General features: G+C 47.2%; 1 protein-coding gene across 1 annotated transcript in view; it reads left to right on the top strand.

Annotated features, from left to right (window-relative positions):
• Window positions 1-19939: 19939 nt before the first annotated feature.
• Window positions 19940-26738, top strand: part of MTURN (maturin, neural progenitor differentiation regulator homolog) — a 38016-nt gene continuing 31217 nt past the window's right edge. Inside the window, exon 1 of the mRNA XM_083188622.1 lies at window positions 19940-20368. Within this exon, the coding sequence (XP_083044748.1) occupies window positions 20207-20368 (162 nt within the window). The 5' untranslated portion in view covers window positions 19940-20206. The remainder of the gene's footprint in view (window positions 20369-26738) is intronic.

Genomic DNA, 26738 nt, shown 5'->3' on the forward strand with positions numbered 1-26738 from the left:
ACTGGTAGCCAGTGGAAACAGCAGACTGGATTTTTATATACTGTGATAAATAATACTGGTAGCCAGCGGCAACAGTAGACTGGAATTATATACTGCGATAAATACTGGTAGCCAGTGGAAACAGCAGACTGGATTTTTATATACTGTGATAAATAATACTGGTAGCCAGCGGCAACAGCAGACTGGAATTATATACTGCGATAAATACTGGTAGCCAGTGGAAACAGCAGACTGGATTTATATACTGTGATAAATAATACTGGTAGCCAGAGGCAACAGCAGACTGGAATTATATACTGCGATAAATACTGGTAGCCAGTGGAAACAGCAGACTGGATTTATATACTGTGATAAATAATACTGGTAGCCAGAGGCAACAGCAGACTGGAATTATATACTGCGATAAATACTGGTAGCCAGTGGCAACAGCAGACTAGAATTATATACTGCAATAAATAAAATACTGGTAGCCACTGCCAGTGGCAACAGCAAACTGGAATTATATACTGTGATAGGTACTGGTAGCCAGGGGCAACAGCACACTGGAATTATATACTGCAATAGGTACTGGTAGGCACTAGCCAGTGGCAACAGCAGAGAGCAGACTGCAGCAGACACTAGGCAGTGCAGGGCAGGCAGTGGCACTAGCAGCACCAGTGGACTATCACACTGTGACTGACTATACAGGAGCAGACTCAGCAGAGGCAGGCCCCAGCACAAAGGAGAGACAGAACACAGCACCAGTCATCCTTGCAATGGTGATGTCTTGATCACTGAGCAGAGACACAGTACACAGCAGCACAGGCCCCAGCAGAGACCACACACAGCAGCAGCACACCCTTCCCTACCCTTCTCCGAGATTGGAGTGAAGATGGCGGCGCGAGGTTGCGGAATTTAAGGGTTCCGTGATCTTGCGAGAATCCGACGCCGGGCGATGACGTTTTGCCTGTGCGCCCGGATTCGAGTCAGGCGGGAAGCGCCGAGCGCTGCTCGTATCCGGGCCCGGATTGATGACGTCCGTGCTGGCTCGGATCTGAGGAATCCGAGCCCGCACATCTCTAGTAAATATCAGTATGAAAGAGCTCCGTGTGAAATAAAGCTTTATTATTCTGGTGTCTGTATGTTTATTTAACTATTTGTATTGCTTTGGAACTACAAGTTCCAGTGGGCCCTTTAATGCCCCGCATGCTAGGACGATGTGGGGGAGGCTTGCTGGGACTTATAGCAATATACAATAGTTAATTCTATTTTTTACACTTTAATCAGCCCAATGCCCAAAGCCCAGGGGCATTGGGGACAGCCCCAGGCTTCAGCCTGGGCAGGGAAATTCTGGAAGGGGGGACCCCTTCATTGGGGGTCCCCACTCCCCAAGACCCCTGCCAAGGCTGACCGGTCAGGGGGTTAATGCTTTGGCCGGCTGTGGCATTACTCTGCTGGCTGGTTGGGCCTGGTGTTGGTTCTTAAAATACGGGGGACCCCTAGTCATTTTGTCCCCTGTATTATGGGAACGAGGACCGGCCCTTGGGCCTGGTGCTGGTTGTAAATAATAAGGGGAACCCTACTCAAATTTTGCCCTGATTTTTTACAATCAGGATCGGCTCTGTGAGCCTACTTTACATTATACTCTGTTTTATCTGATGTACAGTAGTTCATACAGACATAGCTGCTATATGGAAATATGCTAATGCCTCAGGAGGGGTCTTGTTTTAAAAGATGCCTCATGCTGGTTTCTCTGATCCTCTGCTGCATCCGAAGACACTACATGAGCATTGCTTATTTGGGTAAACTTATAATGGCTGGTGTAAACACTCAGCAGAGGCCAGGAAAATTGCGGCAGACATACGACTATGGGCAATCCAGCCCTTAGCATAGGATCCTCTATACATTATTTGCCAGTCTGAGAATCTTGTTTTCCACCAAAACCTTTCACCAAAAGTCTTTAACCAAACTATGGGTCCGATTAATCACCATCTGCAGGATGATGTGAATGTGATAATTCATTACATCACATGGATGTATCAAATATCGTATGCAGGGACAGAGCTTGCGAGAAAGTCCTGTCTCTGTGAATGTCCTCAACAGGATTATCAGGATATTTCTTGTGAATAAATACCCCAATTATGTGTTGGACATGTGCTGTTGGCATCGGCGTTGTGAATAACCACTTATGCCGGTGCACCAAGCTCCCCCCCCCCAAACACATACACCGATTCTTATACTCACTTGATTGTTGATTGGATCTTTATCTGCTGCATGAATTTCGCCAGGGAATCCTCGATGTCCCCAAGCATGCTTAAATCTGGGGTGCTAGGGGCATCCACTTTAGGACTTTGCATCTGTATGTTATAAATTCACACTTTAATTACATGTTTCAATCATTTGTTTTCCATTTTATTAGCTCCATGCATGCGTGGAAGAGTAGTAAGCCGTGGCAGAGTTTGAAAACAGGTGGCATTTCCCTAACTGCGGTGGGGCTAATGATTGCAGACCTTAAAGTTGCCTGCTAGGGAAACAACCAAGCATGGCCTCAGTTTTGTTTTCCTGGTAGATGTGGCCTTTGCTCACCATGAGATTTTTAATCTGTTACGCAAAGAAAGGAAAATCGCATCTATAACTATATAGACTATCCAAGGCACGCCATATTGTCAAAAAACGATTTTTGGAAACTGAGTAACCGGTTCAGGATCTTCCAGAGGGCTAACAACCTGCAGTTGGAAAAAAATGTCTGGATAACATGAAGCTGGGGATGCCAGCAGAGCAGGCTAGCTGGATGGCTTGAAGCTGAGGATGCCAGCAGAGCAGGCTAGCTAGATGACTTGAAGCTGGGGATGCCGGCAGAGCAGGCTAGCTGGATGACTTGATGCTGGGGGTGCCAGCATAGCAGGAAAGTTGGATGGCTTGAAGCTGGGGATTCCAGCAGAGCAGGATAGCTGGATGACATGAAGCTGGGGATGCTAGCAGAGCAGGATAGCTGGATGACATGAAGCTGGGGATGCTAGCAGAGCAGGATAGCTGGATGACTTTATGCTGGGGATGCCAGCAGAGCAGGATAACTCTATGGGCCAGATGTATCAAGCTTCAAAAGTGATAAAGTGTAGAGTGATAAACAGCCAGCCAATCAGCTCCTACCTGTCATGTTACAGGTTGGATTTGAAATATAACAGATGTGAGCTGATTGGCTGGTTGCTTATCACTCTCCATTTTATCACTTTTTGAAGCTTGATACATCTGGCCCTATAGCTTGAAGTTTGGAATACAGCAGAGCAAGGCAGTTGGATGGCTTAAAGCTGGGGATTCCAGCAGAGCAGGATAGCTGGATGACATGAAGCTGGGGATGCCAGCAGAGCAAGTTCTGGATGATGTGAAGCTGGGGATACCAGCAGAGCAGGATAACTCTATAACTTGAAGTTTGGAATACAGCAGAGCAAGGCAGTTGGATGGCTTGAAGCTGGGGATACCAGCAGAGCAGGTTAGCTGGATGATGTGAAGCTGGGGATGCCAGCAGAGCAGGTTAGCTGGATGCCGTGAAGCTGGGGATGCCAGCAGAGCAGGTTAGCTGGATGATGTGAAGCTGGGGATACCAGCAGAGCAGGTTAGCTGGATGATGTGAAGCTGGGGATGCCAGCAGAGCAGGTTAGCTGGATGATGTGAAGCTGGGGATACCAGCAGAGCAGGTTAGCTGGATGATGTGAAGCTGGGGATGCCAGCAGAGCAGGTTAGCTGGATGATGTGAAGCTGGGGATACCAGCAGAGCAGGTTAGCTGGATGATGTGAAGCTGGGGATGCCAGCAGAGCAGGTTAGCTGGATGATGTGAAGCTGGGGATGCCAGCAAAGCACGATAGCCGGATAACTTGAAGCTGGGGATACCAGTAGAGCAGGACAACTGGATGGCTTTAAGCTGGGGATTCCAGCAAAGCAGGACAGCCTGATAGCTGGAAGTCAGGTAGTGCTGGAGATGGAAACTGCACTGTGTCTTTAAGGAGCTGAGTAAGGCTGTAGCTCTCTACATGCGGACAGACAAAAAAGCACTGACCACTACCAGTGCCTGGAGCTGGGCTTTATACCTCCTGCTCAGTGCTGTTTGGCTTTAATGGAACTCTGACTGGGATATGTCTCCTGACTGGTTCTTGCAATGGAGCTGACCAGGAAGTGTCATGGTGCTGCCCATGGAAAGAACTGGCAAGGAATGACAGCGTGGTGTGGCCCGCAGGGTCAGGACAGATAGCTGAGGCAGAATCCTGCAATGACAACAGCAGGACACCAGATGAGACAGCGGATAACGGAAAGTGCCGGATTGGGAAGGTTCCTGTTCCACCAAAAACTGGAATTGTGGAAAGTACCACAGGGGATGTGGTCATTTGGTCTACAGCATGATGGTCGACAGTCCTTAGGTCGACAATGGGAAATGGTCGACATGGTTCTAGGTCAAAAGGTCATTAGTTTGACAGGTCATTAGTTCGACGTTGGCTAGATCGACAGTCAAAAGGTTGACATGAGGTTTTTCACTGTTTTTTTGAGCTGACATGTGCTAACAGGCGGTATTTCATGCCCTACCATCCACTAGGGTGTGGTGGGAGAATAAAATAGTGCACGAAGCATTGCGAGGGGATGCGGTGGTTCCGGTGCGGTGCACTTTAAATTGTGTTGGGTCAAAAAAAAAAGTGAAAATCTCCATGTCGATCTTTTGACTGTCGACCTAGACACTGTCAAACTAATTACCTTTTGACCTAGAACCATGTTGACCTTTTCCCATGTTGACCTAATGGTGTCAACCTAATGACTGTCGACCATCATGCTGCAGACTAAATGATCCCAACCCCCACAGAGTGGGATGGTAGATCTCAGACATGCTTGCCACGCACCTGTTGGAATTCTAAATATTTTTACAGATTTTGCAGTTTCTTCCAAACCCACTCTGTGGTCGCCAAAGCATAGAATGGCCTGCAGTAGTCCACTAGCTCCTCCATGGTGGCACCTGTCTTGAATTTATTGGAGTAATCACGGGATTTGATCCTCCAGAGACAATCATGGCTCCTATACAAGTCAATTAGGCCCATGACAAAATTGATGTCTTTATAAAGAGACATACCTACCAGGGCCGGCGCTACCCACTCAGCAGAGGATGCAAAGCAGGTAGGCGCCGGGCAGGAGAGGCGCCCTCCCTGCTGTACATCCTCTGCTGTCCTCCGTGCCTGCCGGCTGCTACTGCGCCTGTCACACTTCATCACAGGCAGCAGCACCGGAGGCACAGAGCTCCCTCCTGGCTCATTATCAGCTGGTCATCGGCAGGGGCCGAAAGGGGGCGGGGCTACACGGGTGGAGGGGGCGTGGCTACACGAACCAGAAGGGGTGGAGCTACAAGGGAGCAAGCCTGCCTGAAGACAACAGGAAACAGAACAGGATGAGCTGCCACCATTGTAAAGTGTGAGTGTACTAATGTCGGCAACTGATGTGGGCACGTGTGTAGGCAGCACTACTAATGTCAGCAACTGGTGTGGGCACGTATATAGGTAGCGCTGCTAATGTCGGCAACTGGTGTGGGCACATGTGTAGGCAGCGCTACTAATGTCGGCAACTGGTGTGGGCACGTATATTGGCAACACTACTAATGTCGGCAGCTGATGTGGGCATGTGTATAGGCAGCGCTACTGACGTCAGCAACTGGTGTGGGCACGTGTATAGGCAGCACTACTAATGTCGGCAACTGGTGTGGGCACGTGTATAGGCGGCGCTACTAAAGTCAGCAACTGGTGTGGGCACTCATGTAGGCAGCGGTACTACTGTCGGCAACTGGTGTGAGCACGTGTGTAGGCAGCACTACTAATATCGGCAACTGGTGTGGGCACGTGTGTAGGCAGCACTACTAATGTTGGCAACTGGTGTGGGCACGTGTATAGACAGCACTACTAATGTCGGCAACTGGTGTGGGCACGTGTAGTAGTAGCACTACTAATGTCGGCAACTGGTGTAGGCACGTGTAGAGGCAACACTACTAATGTCGGCAACTGGTGTGGGCACGTGTATAGACAGCACTACTAATGTCGGCAACTGGTGTGGGCACGTGTAGAGGCAGCACTACTAATGTCGGCAACTGGTGTGGGCACGTGTAGTAGTAGCACTACTAATGTCGGCAACTGGTGTGGGCACGTATATTGGCAACACTACTAATGTCGGCAGCTGATGTGGGCATGTGTATAGGCAGCGCTACTGACGTCAGCAACTGGTGTGGGCACGTGTATAGGCAGCACTACTAATGTCAGCAACTGGTGTGGGCACGTGTATAGGCGGCGCTACTAAAGTCAGCAACTGGTGTGGGCACTCGTGTAGGCAGCGGTACTACTGTCGGCAACTGGTGTGAGCACGTGTGTAGGCAGCACTACTAATATCGGCAACTGGTGTGGGCACGTGTGTAGGCAGCACTACTAATGTTGGCAACTGGTGTGGGCACGTGTATAGACAGCACTACTAATGTCGGCAACTGGTGTGGGCACGTGTAGTAGTAGCACTACTAATGTCGGCAACTGGTGTAGGCACGTGTAGAGGCAACACTACTAATGTCGGCAACTGGTGTGGGCACGTGTATAGACAGCACTACTAATGTCGGCAACTGGTGTGGGCACGTGTAGAGGCAGCACTACTAATGTCGGCAACTGGTGTAGGCACGTGTAGAGGCAGCACTACTAATGTCTAATGTCGGCAACTGGTGTGGGCACTACTTGTAAGCAGAGCAACTACTTTTTGCAACTGCTATGGGTGATATGAATAAGCAATGCTACAAATGTGGGCATATGCAGGAGTACTCGGGGCATTATGTGTAGCATAATGTGTGTCAATGTCATATGGGCATTATAGTACATGGCATAATATGTAAGGGGAATTACAGTGTGTGGCATAATGTGTAATGGGCATTATGGTGTTCTGCATATTGTGCAAGGGGCATCATGATGTGTGGCATAACGAATAATGTACATTACTGTGTGGTGTCATTCGGAGTTGGACCATTATTGCGTGGCCCCACCCCTCCCTTTGTAAAGTTTGGGTGGGTGCAAATTTATAGTTTGCAGGAGGGCGCCGAACCCCCTAGCACCGGCCCTGATACCTACAAAATAAAAATATATATAATTGTAGGTATATATTTTATAGTTTAAAAATCATGAGAAGAGTTATAAAAGTTACATTTATATTTATGGTTAAAATGGTGTTATTTGCAGATGGAGCCAGGCTCATCGAGCCTGCTCCTGGCACGCCGATCACCATTCTCGTCTGCTAGTGGAAACTATTAAAGGAAAAAGAAAAGTGGAGCGCTAGGTGGATCAATTGGATATCACAATTTTTATTTTAAAAAAAATATAGATATAATAAAAGCAATCAATAAAAATAATTGTAAACAAGCATCTGTATGTATGACAATAAAAATAGATGGACAAGGAAGATAATACTTATGTCTCTGCGTAGCTGCCGTATATCCCTGATGATTTTAGGGCTTTGGGATTTAGCCCTGGATTGTGGGGGTAAGCAAACTGCCGTCCTGGATGTTGCAAATTGGAACGCTGGAGGATGATCTAATTCCCAATGATGGGGTCCTCGCTATGGTGCGCTCTTTTCAGGAGGGTACCAAAGTGGGTGGCTCGCTGGAGGATGATCTGTTTCCTTCTGTTGAAGGGTCCTCACGATGTTGCGAGTATTGGGGGTCCACGATGTGGTGGTGGAAGGTTATCCAAGTGGAGTGAAATTCAGAGGGCAATCCAGAGTGACAATGAAAGGGAAAATAACTTGAAACAGGGGGGGGCCAGCGGAGGCAGAGATTCTTCCTGGTCCAATTGGAGTTAGCAAGTGCTGCCTAACATGTTTCGTCGTGATGTCACGACTTTATCAAAGGTAACTCATAGCAATGGTAAATTCATGGCAATGGACGTGGGAGCGTGTGAAACCTGCGCACCAGCCGCCAGATACTGGTGTGCTGGTGGAAACTATGAAAACAGCTCCATCTGGAGTTATTTATGGTTAAAGTTATGACTAAAAATGTTGGTATTTATGTATAGGGTTTATTTTTTTAGTTTTTTAAATATTTTTTTTGTAATAAAAAGACAATGTACTCATTGTGCAAACGGTACTTGTTTCCTAGAACGGCCACAATCGGGGGTAATCGTGTACCTTAACTTAAGGTACACGATTACCCCCAATGGACCCGATTTCCTGTGAAATCAGGTCCATCGCCTCGGTTGGGTGCATTAACATAGGGTTCAATGTTAAAATATTTTTAACATTGTAATCAGGAAAAAAATGGGTAATGGACCAATATGGCCCATTTCTCATTGTATATGCCCCCCCCCCCCCCATTGTGAACGTCACCCCACGATTGACGCCAACCCGAAGCGTGGCGAGCGTAGCGAGCGTAGCGAGCCCGCGAGGGGTGGCGGTACGCGTCCTCCGACCTTTTGATACCCCTACTATCCACGTCGGCGTGGAGTTGAGAATATAAAGTGTGGCGAGCGGACGTGTATACCTGTGAATCAGAATCATCTTTATTGGCCAGGTATACTTGCGTATGCTTGGAATTTTTTGTGGTAACAGTGCAGCATCAATCAGGGAACACAAAGGGGGTGGGAAGAGAGGCATAAACATACATCACATACATTTCACATGTATCTAGAAAAGTTCGAGTTAGTATTTAGTATTTGGTACGTTCAATACGGTTTAGTTGGTGGACAGCTATTGGGAAGAAGCCTTTTGTAGTTCTTGTCGTCTTTGCTGGGATGGACCTAAAACGTCTGCCTGACGGAAGGGGTTCAAACAGGTTGTGGCCAGGGTGTAGCTTGTCCGCCAAGATCTTTCCTGCACGCTTATTGACCCTGGCTAGGTATAGTTCTTGGACAGTGGGGAGCTCCGCCCCAATGATCTTTTCTGCCATCCTCACCACTCTTTGCAACTTTCGTCTGTCATTCTCGTTTGCTCCTCCGAACCAGATTGTGAACGAGGAGCAAAGGACAGACTCTACTATGGCAGTGTAGAAGATGAGCAGCAGCTCCTGCGGGATGTTGAATTTCTTGAGTTGCCTCAGGAAGAATAACCGCTGCTGAGCCTTCTTGACAGTTGTAATGATGTTGGGACCCCATTTGAGGTCGCAGGAAATCTTTGTTCCTAGGAATTTGATGGAGTCGACCCTCGACACTACTCTGTCAGATATTATGAGTGGGTGCATGGCATTTGGTTTTCTTCTGAAGTCCACCACCATCTCCACCGTTTTGAGGGGGTTGAGGTCAAGGTTGTTTCCGCTACACCATTTAGTTAGCCGATCCACCTCCCGTCTGTATGCCGACTCGTTTCCGAAGTTAAACACGTCCCCTCGCGGGCCTCGCCACACTTTATATTCTCAACTCCGCACCGACGTGGATAGTAGGGGTATGAAAAAGGTCGGAGGACGCGTACCGCTCGCCACGCTTCGGGTTGGCGTCAATCGTGGGGTGCCGTTGAGGGGGTTAAAATTGGGGTCTGGGGAGACTTTTACATTGAATCCAATGTAAAATAGGGTCCCAGGGACCCTATTCACATTTCAATCAATGTAAAAATCGGGACCATCGCATCGGTCGCATCGCATGCGATGCAACCGACCCGATCAACATCGGTGTGGCCGTTCTAGGAAACAAGTACCGTGCAAATATTAATGGTACATTAGCAGAGAAAAAGATGGGCAGTTGCAGGGAAAACTCTTTGGGCCTGCTGAAATTAAGGGTACACATTTGGGTACATTGGCGGAAGAAAACTGTCATGCTCTTAGAAGCACCAGCTGGAGAGTGACGGAGGCTGGGTGCTTAACATATGGTGGTTGCATCCACGACAGAAGGGAGTGAAACAAGGAGGATAAAATATAATGAATTTAATGAAGATATTGCAGACAGTGATAATGATGATAAAAACGGTATATGGCAAGTATGCAAATATAAAGTCAATTGTCCAGAAAGTATTATAATAGATGATGAAGCTTGGTCCTTGAAGAATATTGCAATATAATTGAAGAGTGGAATAGAATATAAACCGGAGTAGTAATTAAGGGTTGCAGAAGGAATTGAGGATTGGATGACTTGAAGAACGAATGAAGATTGTATTGCAGATTGGAAGATTGGATGATTGGATGAAGGTTGGAAGATTGGATGAAGGTTGGAAGATTGGATGAAGGTTGGAAGATTGGATGAAGGTTGGAAGATTGGATGACGGTTGGAAGATTGGATGACGGTTGGATGATGATTTGAAGATTGGATGATTGGTTGCGGATTGGAGGATTGGAAGAGGATTTGAAGATTGGATGAAGGTTAGTAAATTGGATGATTGGGTGATGTGGATGATGATTAGAAGATAATAAATGAAGATAACTGGAGAAGAGGAATCCTTGCAGTTTATGGTCGTGGCTGCTGCCAGAGGTAACCTTTGGAAGTGACCGTCGGGAGTATAGCAAGGTGAGACCCCTTTGAGGATCTGACCTCGCTGTCCACATAGGCGGTAAGCAGAGTCCGGTGGTACTTGATGCAGTAAACGGCCAGCAGGATCTTCTCCAGGGGAAGCTCAGGATTGTAGTAGGAACTACAGAGCCAGGTGAGAGCGGAAGCTCAGGATTGTAGTGAGTACTACAGAGCCAGGTAGGAGCAATGATGCTACGGGATTGACATCATTGTATTGACTGCTGGACTAGCCTGAGCAGCCAGTACTTACCAGGTGAGCTGTGCTGGGATTGGTCAGGCAATCAGAGAGGGAGGCGGAGCCGTGCAGTACGATTTCTTCATTGAACAAGCACCCATCTCATGATATGAGATGGGTTCTTACAATGAAATATCCCCATACCAACGGTTTGGCACCCGTACCACTTTTCAAATATCCCCATACCAACAGTTTGCCACCCGTACCACTTTTCCTAACCAACCCGTACCACTTTTTCGAACAAAAAAGTACGATTTCTTCATTGAACATGCACCCATGTCATGATATGAGATGGGTGCTTACAATGAAATATCTCCATACCAACGGTTTGGCACTCGTACCACTTTTTCTAACCATCCCCATACCAACGGTTTGGCACTTGTACCACTTTTTCAAACCAAAAAGTAAAAAAAAGTGGTTACAATTTAATTAAAACAACAATATCTTGTGTATTATCACGGCACCACCAATATAAACATGAACGCCAACCACTGCATTGCATACCATTGCATGCCTTATGATCTGCGATGCGGTGGGTTCCGTGACAGTACACAACTAACCAATTTAAATCACAATAAATGGTACTTGTGAGTTATCCGGGCTGCCGATTTTTTGATTGTATGCCTTAAGTTAAGGCATACAATCAGATGCGATGCGATACGATATCGCATCGCATCGCATCGCATGCGACCATCGGATGCGATGACCCGATTTTTCCATAGGAATCAATGTTAAAATGGACTGAGTCCATTTTAACATGGAATTCAATGGGAAAAAGGGGTCCTTTTCATACCCCTACTATCCAAGTGGGCATGGAGTTGGATATAAACCTGTGGCGAGCGTAGCGAGCCACCGAGCCCGAAGCGTGGCGAGCGAAGCGAGCCCCGCGAGGGGACGGTATTCTGTGTCCCCTCGCGGGGCTCGCTACGCTCGCCACGCTTCGGGCTCGGTGGCTCGCTACGCTCGCCACAGGTTTATATCCAACTCCATGCCCACTTGGATAGTAGGGGTATGAAAAGGACCCCTTTTTCCCATTGAATTAAATGTTAAAATGGACTCAGTCCATTTTAACATTGATTCCTATGGAAAAATCGGGTCATCGCATCGCATCGCATCCGATGGTCGCATGCGATGCGATGCGATGTGCCCGATCCGACCCGATTTAGAAATCGGCAGCCCGGATAACTCACAAGTACCCAATAAATTGCATTACATTATAAACAGTCTACATTACACACAATTAATTACAGTAGTACATTAAAATAAATCAGACGACACATTTAAATAAAGTTAACTATTTTTTATTTAAAATTTTTTTTTTTTAGGCCTTTCATGGCCATTTCTGTTTTTTTTTTTAAGTTTGTTTTTAAATTTTTTTTATTACATTCCTTTTTTTGGGGGGTGGGGGGGGTGGGGGGGGTGTGTGTGTGTGCAAACATTGGATCATCATTTTATGGGGAAGTTGATTGAAAAATACAAAGAGAATAGATGCCTGACTATCACAACTAGGCAAATTGAAATGAGGCATATGGGAATATAACAGTACGCTAGAATACCGTGCCCACTCATGGAAACATTCACATGAGTCCGGAAGAAAAAAATGCGACACAGTGGTTAGTGAAGGAGCACAACGAGTACGGTCATCACAAACTTCAGGAAGACCGCACTGCAACCTTCACAAACCGAAATTGTGGTACATAACTAACACAGTTCATCATGGAGCAAAAAAGAAGAGGAACAAGCCCATTGCTGCCAGATAATAAATTAAAAATCAAATCAGCCAAATTGAAACGAATAATTGAAATAACACACTTCATCTGGGGTGGGGGTCTGCGCAGTAAGCATTGCAGAAAACAGAGTCCCAGATAAAGACGAGGGATCAGTGGCAGGTGGCATAGGGGGACCCGGCACATAATAAGAAGGGGTAGGCGGAGGATGAACCGGCGCACTGGACCTGGGGTGGTGATGTGGGTGCTGGGGTGGTGGCCCTAATTGCCTCTGGTGCGTGATGGTATCTTGCACTCACCACACAACGCGTCCTGTGATGCGCGCAACATACTATACTAAAGCAAACGCTTAAAATGGTGGAATTGTTCAGTCCCCATTTTCCTCATCTCGAAGGCAATGTGTGTCCCTAAAACTTGAAATTGATCGGGGGGGTTTGAGAGAGCTTCCTCCTTGTACCGGCAGCAATGTTCTTGGCCACTGGCAACAGGTCTGGTCGGTTGTCTCCGCCTGCGCCTCCTCGGGGGAGCTGATGCCGTGCTCGCCACTGCAGGAGCCGCCACCAACTCAGCCTGCTGCACCGACTCAGAGGGAACTCGATAGAATAAAAAAAAAAAAAAAAAAAAGTAAAATCATTTCACTTTCGGTCACATGCAAAACATGTTGCACCACAATACTTACTACGTCCGTGCTCTCCACTTCACTGGACGAAGAGCCTTCATCTGTACAAGTCCCCTCTGTTCCTCTCCTTCCTCCTTGCTCTACGATGAACAGCATCCGGTCATAATACCACAATTTCGGCTGGTAAAGGTTGTCAGGATCGGTTCCTGAAGCTTGCGACTCCCGGACCCGATTGTACTCCTTCACCAACACCATACCTCCCAACTTTTGAAGTTGGGAGGTCGGGACGTTCCCGAAAAGGGGGCGTGGCCTCGCGAAAAGGGGGCGTGGCCGCACGGGGTGACGTGAACTCCGGCCACGCCCTGTTTTCGCCGCTCGTCGGCGCTGAATAGACACTGTGCGCATGCGCACAGCGTCTATTCTCGGCAAGCTGGGGGGGCTCCCAACTGTCCCCCCCACCGCGGGACAATGGCGGCCCCGGGCGGGACGCGGGAACGTCCCCGAATATCGGGACGTTCCCGCGGTAAGCGGGACAGTTGGGAGGTATGCCAACACTGTCCGCATATTTGTAAATTTCTTCCGGATCCATGTGTTGTCCGCATGAGGGACACGTCTTCTAGCGTATGCTGATATTTTCCCAAATGCCTCATTTCTCTTCGCCTGATTGTGATAGTCACAGTGATTTCTACAGGCATCTATTCTCTTTTTACATGTCAATCAACTTCCCCTTAAAATGGTGATCAACTGCACGTTCCATTCTGAAAAATATCAAACACAAAAATTAAACAACAAATTTAAACAAATGAAGGATCCCTGCAAAACACAATGCACTGTACAGTTATTCATTAATATGCAATCTAAGTCCACTAATATTTACCTCAGAGAGTTGGCAGAAGTGAAACAAAAAAGGGGGGAAATCTGCCCAATAGAGTGTATCAACAACTGGAATAGAAAGGAAAAAAAAAGGGAAAAATAAATATTACATGCTACTTTAATATTAAATAATAAGTGCAATATGCATCACATTTCAATACATGCTAATACAAGCATGGACATATAGCATAGGGTTATGTACCACCAAATGGAATATAATGCAATCCAATATTTCATTCTACAAGCACACATCGTAACATGTGCTAGAAAATTAAAAAGAAATGTGACACCCACTATCCACGCCATCCCGAAGCGTGGCGAGCGGCAGCGGTACGCGTCCTCCGACCTTTTCCTACCCCCACTATCCACGTCGGCGTGGAGTTGAGAATTGAAAGTGTGGCGAGCGCAGCGAGCCACCGAGCCCGAAGCGTGGCGAGCGCACGCGGATACCTTCACAGGTATCCGTGTCTCTTTGCGGGCTTCACAGGTATCCGCGTCTGCTCGCCACGCTTCGGGCTCGGTGGCTCGCTGCGCTTGCCACACTTTTTATTCTCAACTCCACGCCGACGTGGATAGTGGGGGTAGGAAAAGGTCGGAGGATGCGTACCTCCGCCGCTCGCCACGCTTCGGGTTCACGTTTATAGTGTGGGCTGGCGTGGGGGGTGCATTTAACATTATAACCACACATTAGGGTGCTTATACAAGTTAAAATCGCATCCCATCAAATTGTATGGCATTGTATGCCATATACAATGTCATACAATTTTTAAATTGTATGACATTGGTTAACATCGCGCGATATCGCATCGCATACCATCACATGCCAAATGGTATGCGATGCCATGGGTGCTGTAATAGCACACAAGTAACACAAAGTCTACTCCAGCAGTGCATCAAAAATAAAAAAGACACCAACTTGCACATTAATACTAACAGGACACATCATCATACCTCCCAACAGTCCCGATTTTAGCGGGACAGTCCCGATTATCAGGGCCTGTCCCGCTGTCCCGCCCACGGGCGGCAGTGTCCCACAGTGTGTGGGGGCTGTTGGGAGTCCCCCCTGTCAGCTGCTAAGCAGCGGGGAATAAACGCTGTGCGCATGCGCACAGCGTCTATTCCCGCAGCCAGGGGGCTGGGGGCATGGCTAGAGGCTCACAGAGCCTCTGGGTCATGCCCCCATAGCGGCAAAATGGGGGCGTGGCCTCGCGGGAGAGCCGCAAGTATAGGCCACGCCCCCGAAAATTTCAATGCGCCTGCGGCGCGCAGCAGTAGCGTCCCACCTGCAGACCTGGCAGAGTTGGGAGGTATGCATCATACTGCCTGCTGCACCATTCCAATAACAACCACATGACACCTCAAAGAGCTATACCTATATATCTGTACCAACATAACATTACAGTCTAGTCACCCTGCATTACAATCACAAATGACAGGCTATTCTGCATGTATTACACCACACAGTACATCATTTCCATACCTCCCAACTGTCACGATTTTAGAGGGACAGTCCCGATTTTCGGGTCCTGTCCCGCTGTCCCACCCGCGGCAGGCATTGTCCCGCTGCGGGGGGGTGGCAGTTGGGAGACCCCCAATCTAGTAGAATAGACGCTGTGCGCATGCGCACAGCGTCTATTCTCGTATGAAAATGAGGTCGCGGCTAATTAGCATAAGCCGCGCCCTCATTTGCATACGCCACGCCCCCTTTTCGGGCGCTCGCGCAGCGATTTCATACGGACAGAAGTTGGGAGGTATGCATTTCCCTGCACATGATCACCTCTGCACATAAACACATTTTACACACATGTACATTATTCACATCACCCTGAATCCTGCACATCATCATCACCCCCTTCACATGATCACTCTCTGGCCCTATACATGAGCAGCACCCCTGCACATAAACATGATCCATGCACATTAGGACCTGTACCCCACCCTGCATCTCATCACTTCTGCCCATAATCACAATCCCCACATATTTACTTGATCTCCCCACTCCCCCCTACGCCCCCCCCTGAACATTATTACTTGTACCCCCACCTGCATAACATGGCCCCTGCACATAATAAAAATTACCCATATATGAATATCATTGCCCCCCAAGCGCCCCCCCCTGAACATTAATACTTGTACCCCACCCTGCATAACATGGCCCCTGCACATAATAAAAATTACCCATATATGCATATGATTCCCCCCCCAAGCGCCCCCCCCCCCCAAACCCTATATATACCCCTCCCCAAACCCCACCTATGCAAAGAAAACCCTAAATTGCCTTACTTTTTGCGCTGGGGCAGGGAGCCAAGTTCAGGTGCTGCAGCCTGGAATAATTATCATTAAAATGGCTGCTGTTGTCCTTCCCCAGGGTCCTTTTGGTGCCTTTGACTGGCAGCAAAATCGCGTCGCGTCGGTCGCAGTAATTTCTATGTACTCCGTACAGTATAATGCCTGCGAGCGACGTGATATTTCATTGTAGAAGTACTCCCCAGCACTTATCATGTACGTCGCGTCGCTCGCGTTGAACTGTAAACCGCACAGTAGAACGCGACCAACGCGATTTACCTGTTAAGTGCGGCGGAGTACTTCTTTAATGAAACCTTGCGTCGGTCGCAGCCATTGTACAATGGGACCGACACGACTGACATGATAAGCACTGTATAGTGCTTATAAAATGAAATATCTTGTCGATCGGCCGCATTGTACTGTAAACCTTACAGCACAATGCGTGCGTGTACTGGTTATACATTGAAATATTGCGTCGGTCGCACGCATTGTACTGTAAACCTTACAGTACATTGCGTGCAACGCGACGTACATTTCCACATGTCGACATGTGGACCATGTCGACTATGCATGTCAACATGGAGTTGATTATATTTAGTGTGCTGATCACAGCAAGCCAGCGAGCCCAAAGCACGGCGAGGGCCACGAACCGCGCGAGGGGACGCGGATTACTTTGCAGGTATTCCGTGTCCGCTCGCCACGCTTCGGGCTCGGTGCACTCGCCACACTTTCTATTCTCAACTCCACGCCGACGTGGATAGTGGGGGTAGGAAAACGTCGGACGCATACCACCGCCCCTCGCCACGCTTCCACATGTCGACATGTGGACCATGTCGACTATGCATGTCAGCATGGAGTTGATTATATTTAGTGTGCTGATCACAGCAAGCCAGCAAGCCCAAAGCACAGCGAGGGCCACGAGCCCCGCTTCAGGAATGGCGTGGATAGTGGCGGTGTGTGACTACAATCCATTCATCCCTCCAAAATCATTCAGCTGAGACAGGAAAGACAAGTTTTTTTAAAAAGTTTTAAAATTTTACTGGAAACTCAAAATTCAAGAAAAAAGGCATTTCCTTACAAAATGAAAACATCTGAAGAACATGAATGGGGCAAGTGTTATCCAAACATCTGAAGAACATTAATGGGGCAAGTGTTATCAGTTCAGTCTTTGGGTAACAAAGGCAGTGCATGGAGGATGCGGCCGAAAGGGTCACCGCCAGCCAGACTCTTGCGCCACATAAATTCCTCCAGGTAACTTTGGAGCATGTGTCTGGTGGTGCCCCGGTGCCGCTTATTCCGCCATTTACAGGCCCCCTACATGCGCTCTATGTTTTGGGTGTGGACACCCGTTGTGGGGTCCACAAAATTAAAGCGGTGGTTCACCTGGGCGTGTTCATAACCTGCTGCTCGGAGCAGGTCCGTGCTGTAGGCCCTTCAGCAGTCTGTGTATACTGTGGACCCAGGCTCCAAAATGGCCGTCATCAGGGTGTTGGCGACCCGGGTGTCCACTTTAGTGGCAAAGCACTGTCCGGTTTCCCAGCATATCCCACCAAACACCCACTGCTGGGGTAAGACACGGCCCACATTCGCCTGCCTCCTGACGAATAGCGTCTCGTCCACCTCCACTATTTTGTCAGGACTTCCAATTCGGCGCTGCGGCTGCGCCATCAGATCCAGCAGACAGGCCTCCCGCATATACTTGTTGTAAAGCACCATGGTCTTTTTGGAGATCCCCAGGTGCTTCTCGCAGTACTCCACAGAGGTCATCTCCTCGACCCAGGAGAAGATGAAGCGCACCAGCGTCAGGAAGGGCAAACGGCAGCCAGGAAAGAAAAGCGCCGCTCTGAGACTCTTCTTCAGGCGGCAGTCCCTCACATGGCAGCGCCACATGGTTTCCTTAAGGCTCAGCCGCATGGGATGGCCATTCCCACAAGTAGCCTCCCCTGGCAGCAGGTGATGGCGCTGGAGGAACGCCACAGCCTCATCTTCACTTGCAGACAGGGAAAAGAAATTAACCTCAGCCATATCAGATGCCAAGTAATCCACAGCACAGCAGTCGGGATCAGCGACGAGTCAGCCAAACAGCAGACCCAGGCTCAGCAGAACAGCAGTCAAACAGAACCATGATCAGCAGAACAGCAGTTGAAATCTAAATCAAAGCACAGGATCAATCAGCAAGATATCACCAGCAAACAAATCCACGTCTTACTCCAACCAAGACAAACCCACAAAGAGCTTCCAGAGAAGCTGTGAGAAGGGGCTGGATTTTCAGAGTAAATATTTACAGTAATGAGGTAATATTATGCTGTAACTGTGCAGATTACAGAGGGCAGAATTAATGTTTACATAGTAACACACAGTAAATCATATGTTACTATGCAGGATTTATAGGAGGCAGGACTATAAGGGTTAATTGGGCCTAGCAAGCTGGAAAAACAGAGCGGGAATGGGACTGATTTAAATCGCGTCCATTGCGTGCATTCAAAGTACCATGCGATGCGACCAATGCGATTGACCCAATCTTTAGTAAAAACGCAAGCATCGCGCACATCGCAACCATTGCATGTACATATTTACTGGTACCCGACGTGATAACGTTATGCCGATTTAAAGGCCGACCAAAAAAAACTCCATCGGGAGGATCGCAAGGGTCGGGACCATCGTTACATACCGAAATGAGCCCGATGCGACGCAATTGGAAATATGGACACAATAAGTATCGGTGGTGCCGTGCTAGGAAACAAGTACCGATATTTTAAACAAATTTTCAGATGCTGACCATTATGCTGGCTACACACTGGCAGATATATCGGTCATTCAATTAAACAACTGATATATTGCTGGTTCATCGGCCAGTGCGTGCAAGCGATATGTCTGTGAACAATGTTGTTCTCAGACATTTTGCATTGTGCTGTGTGTATATGATACCCCTTTCAGACATACGGCATAATCCCAGGTTTTTGCACATGAACGCGCATCAACCGGGGATTTTGGTATGTCTGAAAGGGTCAACCCGGGTGTTAAAACCCAGGTCTCCTACCCTTCTTTTTACCTGGGTTGAGGACCCGGGATTTAAGACCCGGGTTGACCTTTCAGACATAAGAAAAACCCGGGTTTTTTTCAGAAAATTACTGGGTAGAACTGCTTCACCCGGTAATTTGCTGCTGTAAGTGTGAAAGGGTGCAGGCTGCACCCGGGAAAAAGACCCAGCAGTCAAAATGCAGGGTAATTCCCAGGTAGTATGTCTAAAAGGGGTATTACTGAACAAGCTCTCAAGGATTGTTGCAACATCAGTCACAATGGATTGGGCAGTGTGCACTGCATGCAGAACATGCGGCCCCATGAGTGTAGAATCAGGCGTTCTTATTAATCATATGCGTTGCCAGGAAATAACAATCATGTATTACACGTGATAGCTAATGAAATGAAGTAACTATTAAGAAGTAAAAATATCAGACACCCATGCCGTGATTCCTTACACAAAATAGCCCAAACTTGTAATGACTGTATACATGGGGCATCAGTAATGCTGGTGAGTGCTGACCACTATGTAAGGTGTTCCCCGGCAGTCAATGTGTACCCTGTGTTCCCACACCGTGCCTGTTGTTGTCTGGATTGTAGGTCATAAAAACAAGCGTAGGTGGACTCTGTATTATTAAAACACCCGGTTAGGGAGCAGTAGGGAACGAGCGACTCTTTCCCAGGGTTCTGTCCTCTCAGAACCTGGTGATTCGGGAACCGCCTATGTGACGTCACATGTACTGACAACCCGTAGAGCTTTCTGTAACGTCACTGAGCTGCATAGTCTGCGTCACACGGCAGCAGCCCAACCCGCAGCTGTGTTCGGGGCGGCCAGGGAGGCGAACAATATACCCGAGCATCCGCCGCACCGTCGCGGCCTTCCCTGCCCCCATTCCCTCCACAGCCTCTATCAGCAGCATGTAACAATGCATAGTCCATAGGCTGACAGCGGGCATCTCCGGAAAGCGCAGGGCGGGTGCGGCCACGATGGACTTCCAGCAGCTGGCGGACGCAGCGGATAAGTGGTGCTCGAACACCCCCTTCGACCTGATCGCTACCGAAGAGACGGAGCGGAGGATGGATTTCTACGCTGACCCCGGGGTCTCTTTCTACGTGCTGTGCCCCGACACCGGCTGCGGGGACAATTTTGTGAGTGTGGGTCTGTGGGCTGCTCTTTGTTACCCTGCCTGTGGCTAATTGCCCTGTGCCCGAGCTGGTATCTGATGTGGGCATTGTATGGTGCCAGGGGACGCGGACAATACATACATTGTATGGCAGGGGATGTGGGCATTACATACATTGCTTGGTGCGAGGGGATGTGGGAATTAAATACATTGTTTGGTGCAAGGGGATGTGGGCATTACATACATTGTTTGGTGCCAGGGGATGTGAGCATTATGTACATTGTATGGTGCCAGGGGATTTGGGCATTATATACAGTGATGCTAGAGGATGTGGACATTGTATGGTGCCAGGGAATGTGGACATTATGTGCAATGTTTGTTGCCAGGACCTATGGGCATTAAATACAGTGGTGTCAGGGGAAATGGGCATTGCATATACTGTATGGTGCCAGGGGATGTGGGCATTTCATACATTGTATAGTGCCAGGAGGTGTGGGCTTTATATACAGTGTAAGATGTGGGGGGGATGTGGACATTATATTTAGTATACAGTGCCATGGGTTGTAGGATTAAAAACGATGTATTGTACCAGGGTATGTTGGTTTACTTACAGTGTATGATGCTAAGGGATGTGGGTATTATATGTAGTGCGCAATGTCAGGTGATGTGTGCAAATTAATAAACAGTGCCGGGGTATGTGAGTTTATATACTGTAGTAGAGTGTATAGTGCCAGGGGATGTGGAAATGATATACATTGTATAGTGTGAGAGGATGTGGGCATTATTGAGTATGGGATTATATACAGTATATAATGCCAGGGAGTGTGGGCATTATAGTATTTACAGTGCCAGTTTATGTGAGTTTATATACAGTGTATGGTGTCGGGGATGTGGACATTATATAATTTTACATTCCCAGGGAATGTTATATATACATATATATTGCCACAGGATGTGTATGGTACCAGATGATGTGGGCATTGGATATATTGTTTAGTGCCATGTGATGCAGGTTCATATATACAGTTTATGATGCCTAGGGATATGGGCATTACAAAGCCAGGGTATATGTGTGCCAGGGATTTTGCCAGCAAATATATGTAAATAATGTTTAACTGTAGGAAAATTGAGTAAATAGGTATTACATAGTAATAGGCCTTCTGTTTACATGAGAGGCACTAACATAGTGGTCTGGTGCAGCTGACATTGAGGCCTATTATTCAGCATTGCACAATTGTTGTTGATTTATTACTACACATTGCTTACATGATCTGTTTTGGATGTACGTTACACTATAATAATAATAATAATAATAATAATAATAACAACCGTAATGCTTGTATATGTAGTTGTCACATGGAATGCTTTAGCATTTCATCCTACATGAAAGCATTTGCATTATTTTGTCTCTCCACATTTGACAGCTGCTGGTCCCCCTCTTGGCAGGAAACCCACTCTGGCCACTACCCTGTGCAGCTTAAAATATCTTCCCTTGTTTTATGATTTACTGAAGATAACAACTCCTGCTTTTAGATTTATATGCCCTAATAGTGTTGTGTGAACAATATCAATAAACCTATGTAATGTTACTGCTTCTGTTGCATGGACGATTATTCAGTCTACAGTGATAAAGCTCCCATATGACCAAAACATGTTAAAGGTTGAGTACGCTGCCTAATTAATACTTTTATTTGGATGGACTCCTGTATTTACAGTATTTACTTGTTTTAGTATGACGTCCATCATCTTTTGGTCCCCACCTTTTTGTAGTTGGCTGTTCAGTGCTTCAATGTCAGTGGTAATATACTCATCATTGGTTTAGAGCAGGGGTGGGGAACCTTTTTTGGGCCAAGGGCCAATTGTATGGTGGAAAAATCCTTCGGGGGCCATATGTAAAAATGTATCTTACAAATTGTCCTGCTGCAGCCGTCCCAATAGGACTGACAGTCTCCGGCTGCTGTTGATTAAGAGGAATCGCGCAAGAACTACCAACCTCTCGCAAGAAGTCCCCTGTACTTGACTCCCGGCAGAGCCGCCGGGTGGGTAGGAGGGCCACTCAGACCGGCTACAAGGGCCGCATACGGCCCCCGGGCCTGAGGTTCCCCACCACTGGTTTAGAGACACATTTGATGAAATTTACTATATAATTTGGACTTTATTAGCCAGCAACAGAGTTTGTTTTCATATGTATTTTTATGCTTTGTAGGTTCTAATTTACTATAAGCATATGATATTATAGTTATTGTAGTATTATTATTATTATTAATAATGAACTGCCTTTTTTATATGGATGAGTGATGCATTTAATGTTTTTATTTTATACTGTATGTGTCTTAATTGGGCCATGTGCCATGTCAAACCGTTAGTGATTATATGAGCACAGTACCATATGATATAGGCGAGCATAAATGCCCTTGCTTATCATTGGCACCCATATAGGCTGGACAGCGTAAGTACGGCCTGATGACCAGTAGATAACAAAGCCTGGGGGTCTGTATATGGGCAAATATACCCATTTATGTGCATGTACCCATTCCTCTCATTATTGTGCTATCCAATTCTAGGTCGAAAAAGGACCCGCTATCCTGCAGTAACACATGAGATCCAGGATAAGTTCCCAGACCCATGTGTTATAGTGGCTCAGTTGGCTGGTTATATGGGAATATGCTTCGCTTGCCTGAGGCATGCTGGTTATCAGGACGAATTGGAAAGCCCTCCGGGATATTAGCTATGGTATATTACCGCTGCTAATAGGATACTTCCCCAAGTCTCCCATATCTAAAATTCCGAAAAGCGACTGAGAAAGTGACACATTTCACTTACTGATCATTTATGTAAACAAATATTGAGGTCCACTCTATTCTCTACATGGTGATCATCGCTAGGATTTTGTAAAAAAAAAAGTCACTGAGTGGAGCTGGGAATTTCAGAGGATATTTTTCACATCTCTTGATGGGTAACCGCATGCCCTTAATCAATTTTAGCATGGCCAAATTGTAAAACTGATGCAGGGCATGCTGGGATGTGTAGTTAAACAACAGCTGGAGTGTCAAGGTTAGCCATCACTGCAACATCTTACAGCAATGTTGGAACAGAGAGGGTTAAACTGCATATACAGATGGCGGAGGATGTTGCTAGCGACCCACAGGAGTGCACATCGATAGCGATATAGTGCATACACACTGAATGATTTTAAGAATTTGTCGTAACAAATGGTTGTTATCAGCAGATTTATGTCTAGTGTGTACCTGGCATCAGTTACACTTTCAGGACTGAGGCAATTTATACTACATAGGCTTTTTTTCATTCTCTATTTACCAGCTCTGGCAATTGCAAGGTTGAATAGTCTATTTTATTTATACATATTCTGTACTTAATGTTCCCTCTAGGATTTTTTTAGGGCAGCGTGCTGACCAGTGAGCAGGGCACTTTTTTCAATCGGGAGGGCACATATTATATAAGAAAATTACATTAGAAACAAAAAAAAATTGCGCATTGCACTAGGATTACACCCATTAAACATTGTCATAATCTGCTATGCCCATTACATATTCTGTCATAATGACAATAACACATTATGGCACACACTTTAATGCCTCTTACACATTATACCACTCACCATAATGCCAATTACACATGATGGCATACACTGAATGCCACCAGAAATGACTCTGGCTGAAATCTCTGGAAATATGGTCGCAGGGGACCATATTGCCACTGATGGGAGTGTGCCCCGGCGATAAATTGCCGGGTGCACGCTCCCGTTTTCATCCCCATTCTAATCGCTGATTTCCTCTGATTCTCCAGATGCAATTGCCCTCCACCACAAGAACCTAATCTACTCCACATTGCACCATTTGTGCCCAGACAGACCATTACATATGACCGCCTCAGATCTAGTAGTAACCGCTTTAAAACCTGCTGATGTGTTATAAAATAGTTGATTCTAATAGCACTCGGGTTACTTCTGCAAAATTACTGGGCTTGTGTGGTCTACTGATTATGCACGTGGCCGTTGCTGGAGGAACACTTGGCCAGTAATATTTCCAGAATGTAACCCATATACTACAGCAGCTAACTCCATCGTTCAGATCGTTAGCTGCTGGGGCCAATCTCCTAACTGCTTTGCGTTGTGGAGCTTGATACTATACCAGTGAGAGCTCCAGCTGCTTTAAGACATGGAGCTATCTTCTGCAGTCCCTCCTACATACTTCTGGATCACACATAATATGTGCAGGTATGCCCTGAAATCAGGTGTTTTGGGGGAATATGCTGCACATATTGAATTAAGATGGGTCCCTGAAAGATGTCATGGACTAGATTTCTTTAAATTGCTACTTCTTTATGTTGAATACTTCATAGGTAAAATAGTGGTTACACTTTACAATACCATTGAGGCAATTCAATTGTTTTAACAGTCGCGATAAGTAATGGGTGCCCAATTGAGCAATTAAGTTGATCCGGGTGCCCAGTAATTTATACCGCTTTCAGATCGCAAAATGCAGGGTTGCATCGGGACTTGGAAATGGTTCAGTCCTGAAGTGAACCTGCATTTTGCTCTCTCTGGCTCCTTCAGCGACCTGGCAATATTGCTGGTTCGCTGAGGTCATATGGAGGTGGGGCGCCATCGTGGGCGGGGGAGGAGGAGGCGGCACTTGAAGCTGGTGCTGCTCCAAGCACTGACTCCTTCACCAATGTGAATGGGAACTGGGTTGCTTCACCCGATTTAACCAGTTCACACTGCACAGCAACCCAGCAACAAACCGGTAAGGACGCAGTTCATAATGCTGGGTTGTGGCATGTATTCTTTCAGAAGTAGGCTCTGATTATAATATAACAGATATGCAGAAAAACAATTCCTGACCATCTTCTGTCACCAACTAATGTATCTGTATCCTAAATAAGTTGTGTGATTGTACCATCTGATGCCAAATACAGTACATACTATCATGTGTTCCTGATTATCTCTAACACTAATCATGTCTGTTCGGTTAAGATTGCAATTAGTTTCAGTGTATGTTTTAGATCCGCAGTGCCACCATGAAATCAATGTTGTTCTGATTACTGTTCTCTCTGATTTAAAGTATAGGGATAGCCTTATGGGGCTGGCGCTGTCACTCCTATTTTTGCCTTCTCACCGAACATGATACACAATGTATTTCAAAGTGGGAATTGAGCAGCTGTTAAAAAGATATTTTTCAACCTATTATATCATCTACTCAGTTGTCATAATGTGACCTTTGAAAGCTCCTGTGGTTATAGATTGCTCCATTGGCTGCTGTTGTAATCCGCATGACCAGCAATAAAAATATGGTCAATTATGCTGCTTTCAGACCGCATAACTGGCTTTGACCCTGTATTTGGAAACGTTTCCAAAAACGGGTCTGCCAGATAAAACCCCTTTCAGACCGCAGCACTTAAACGGTATATTACCGTTTAAGTGCCGATTTTTTGACACTGGCAGACCCGTTTTTGGAAACTTTCCAAATACAGGGTTAAAGCCAGTGCAGCCTTCAGCACTCCCCTCCGTGCAGCTCCCCCCCCCCCCCCTCGCGTGTCGACCGAGCGCATGTCGACGCCCCCCCCCCCGCGCATGTCGACGCCCCCCGCGTGTGTCGACGCCCCCCGCGCGTGTCGACTCCCCCCCCAACCCCCCCCCGCATGTCGGCGCCCCCCCCCCGTGTCGACTTACCCCGTGCCGGTACCTCCGTTGTGGACTGCAGCTCAGTATGCTCGGAAAGCACTTATGAAAAAAGTGTCTTCCAGAAAATGGCTGCCCCATAGGAAACCCAGTTTAAAAAAACTGTCTTCCGTATGGGGGGCAGCCATTTTCTGAAAGACACTTTTTTCATAAGTGCTTTCCGAGCATACTGAGCTGCAGTGCCGGGAACCACAACGGAGATACCGGCACGGGGTAAGTCGACACGGGGGGGCCGTCGACACGCGCGGGGGGGGGGGTCGACACGCGGGGGGGCGTCGACACGCGCGGGGGGCGTCGACACGCGCGGGGGGGGCTCCAGTGCTGTGAATACTTAATGAGCGCTCATTAAGTATTCACTGTGCTGAATTTAGGACCCAGCTCATTGGCTGGGTCCTAAATACCGTTTCTGAGCCGATTTTTTGGCTAAAATACCGGTTCAGAAACGGGTAGGACCCTGCATTTTAACCGGTTAGAAAAAACTGCATTTTCTAACTGGTTAAGTGGGACTGGACCTTTCAGACCGCACACATTACCGTTTTAAAACGGTAAAAAAACGGCAATTTACCGTTTTAAAAGTGCGGTCTGAAAGGGGCATTAGACACATTATACCCTTATCTGTTCATTACATATAGGTGCTGTCGGATAAAGTGTGATCCCAAATGTTGTTTGCTGTGCTGGAGGTAATATAGTATGG

Source organism: Crinia signifera, chromosome 5, assembly GCF_055691185.1.
Source record: "Crinia signifera chromosome 5, ASM5569118v1, whole genome shotgun sequence".
Classification (NCBI taxonomy): domain Eukaryota; kingdom Metazoa; phylum Chordata; class Amphibia; order Anura; family Myobatrachidae; genus Crinia; species Crinia signifera.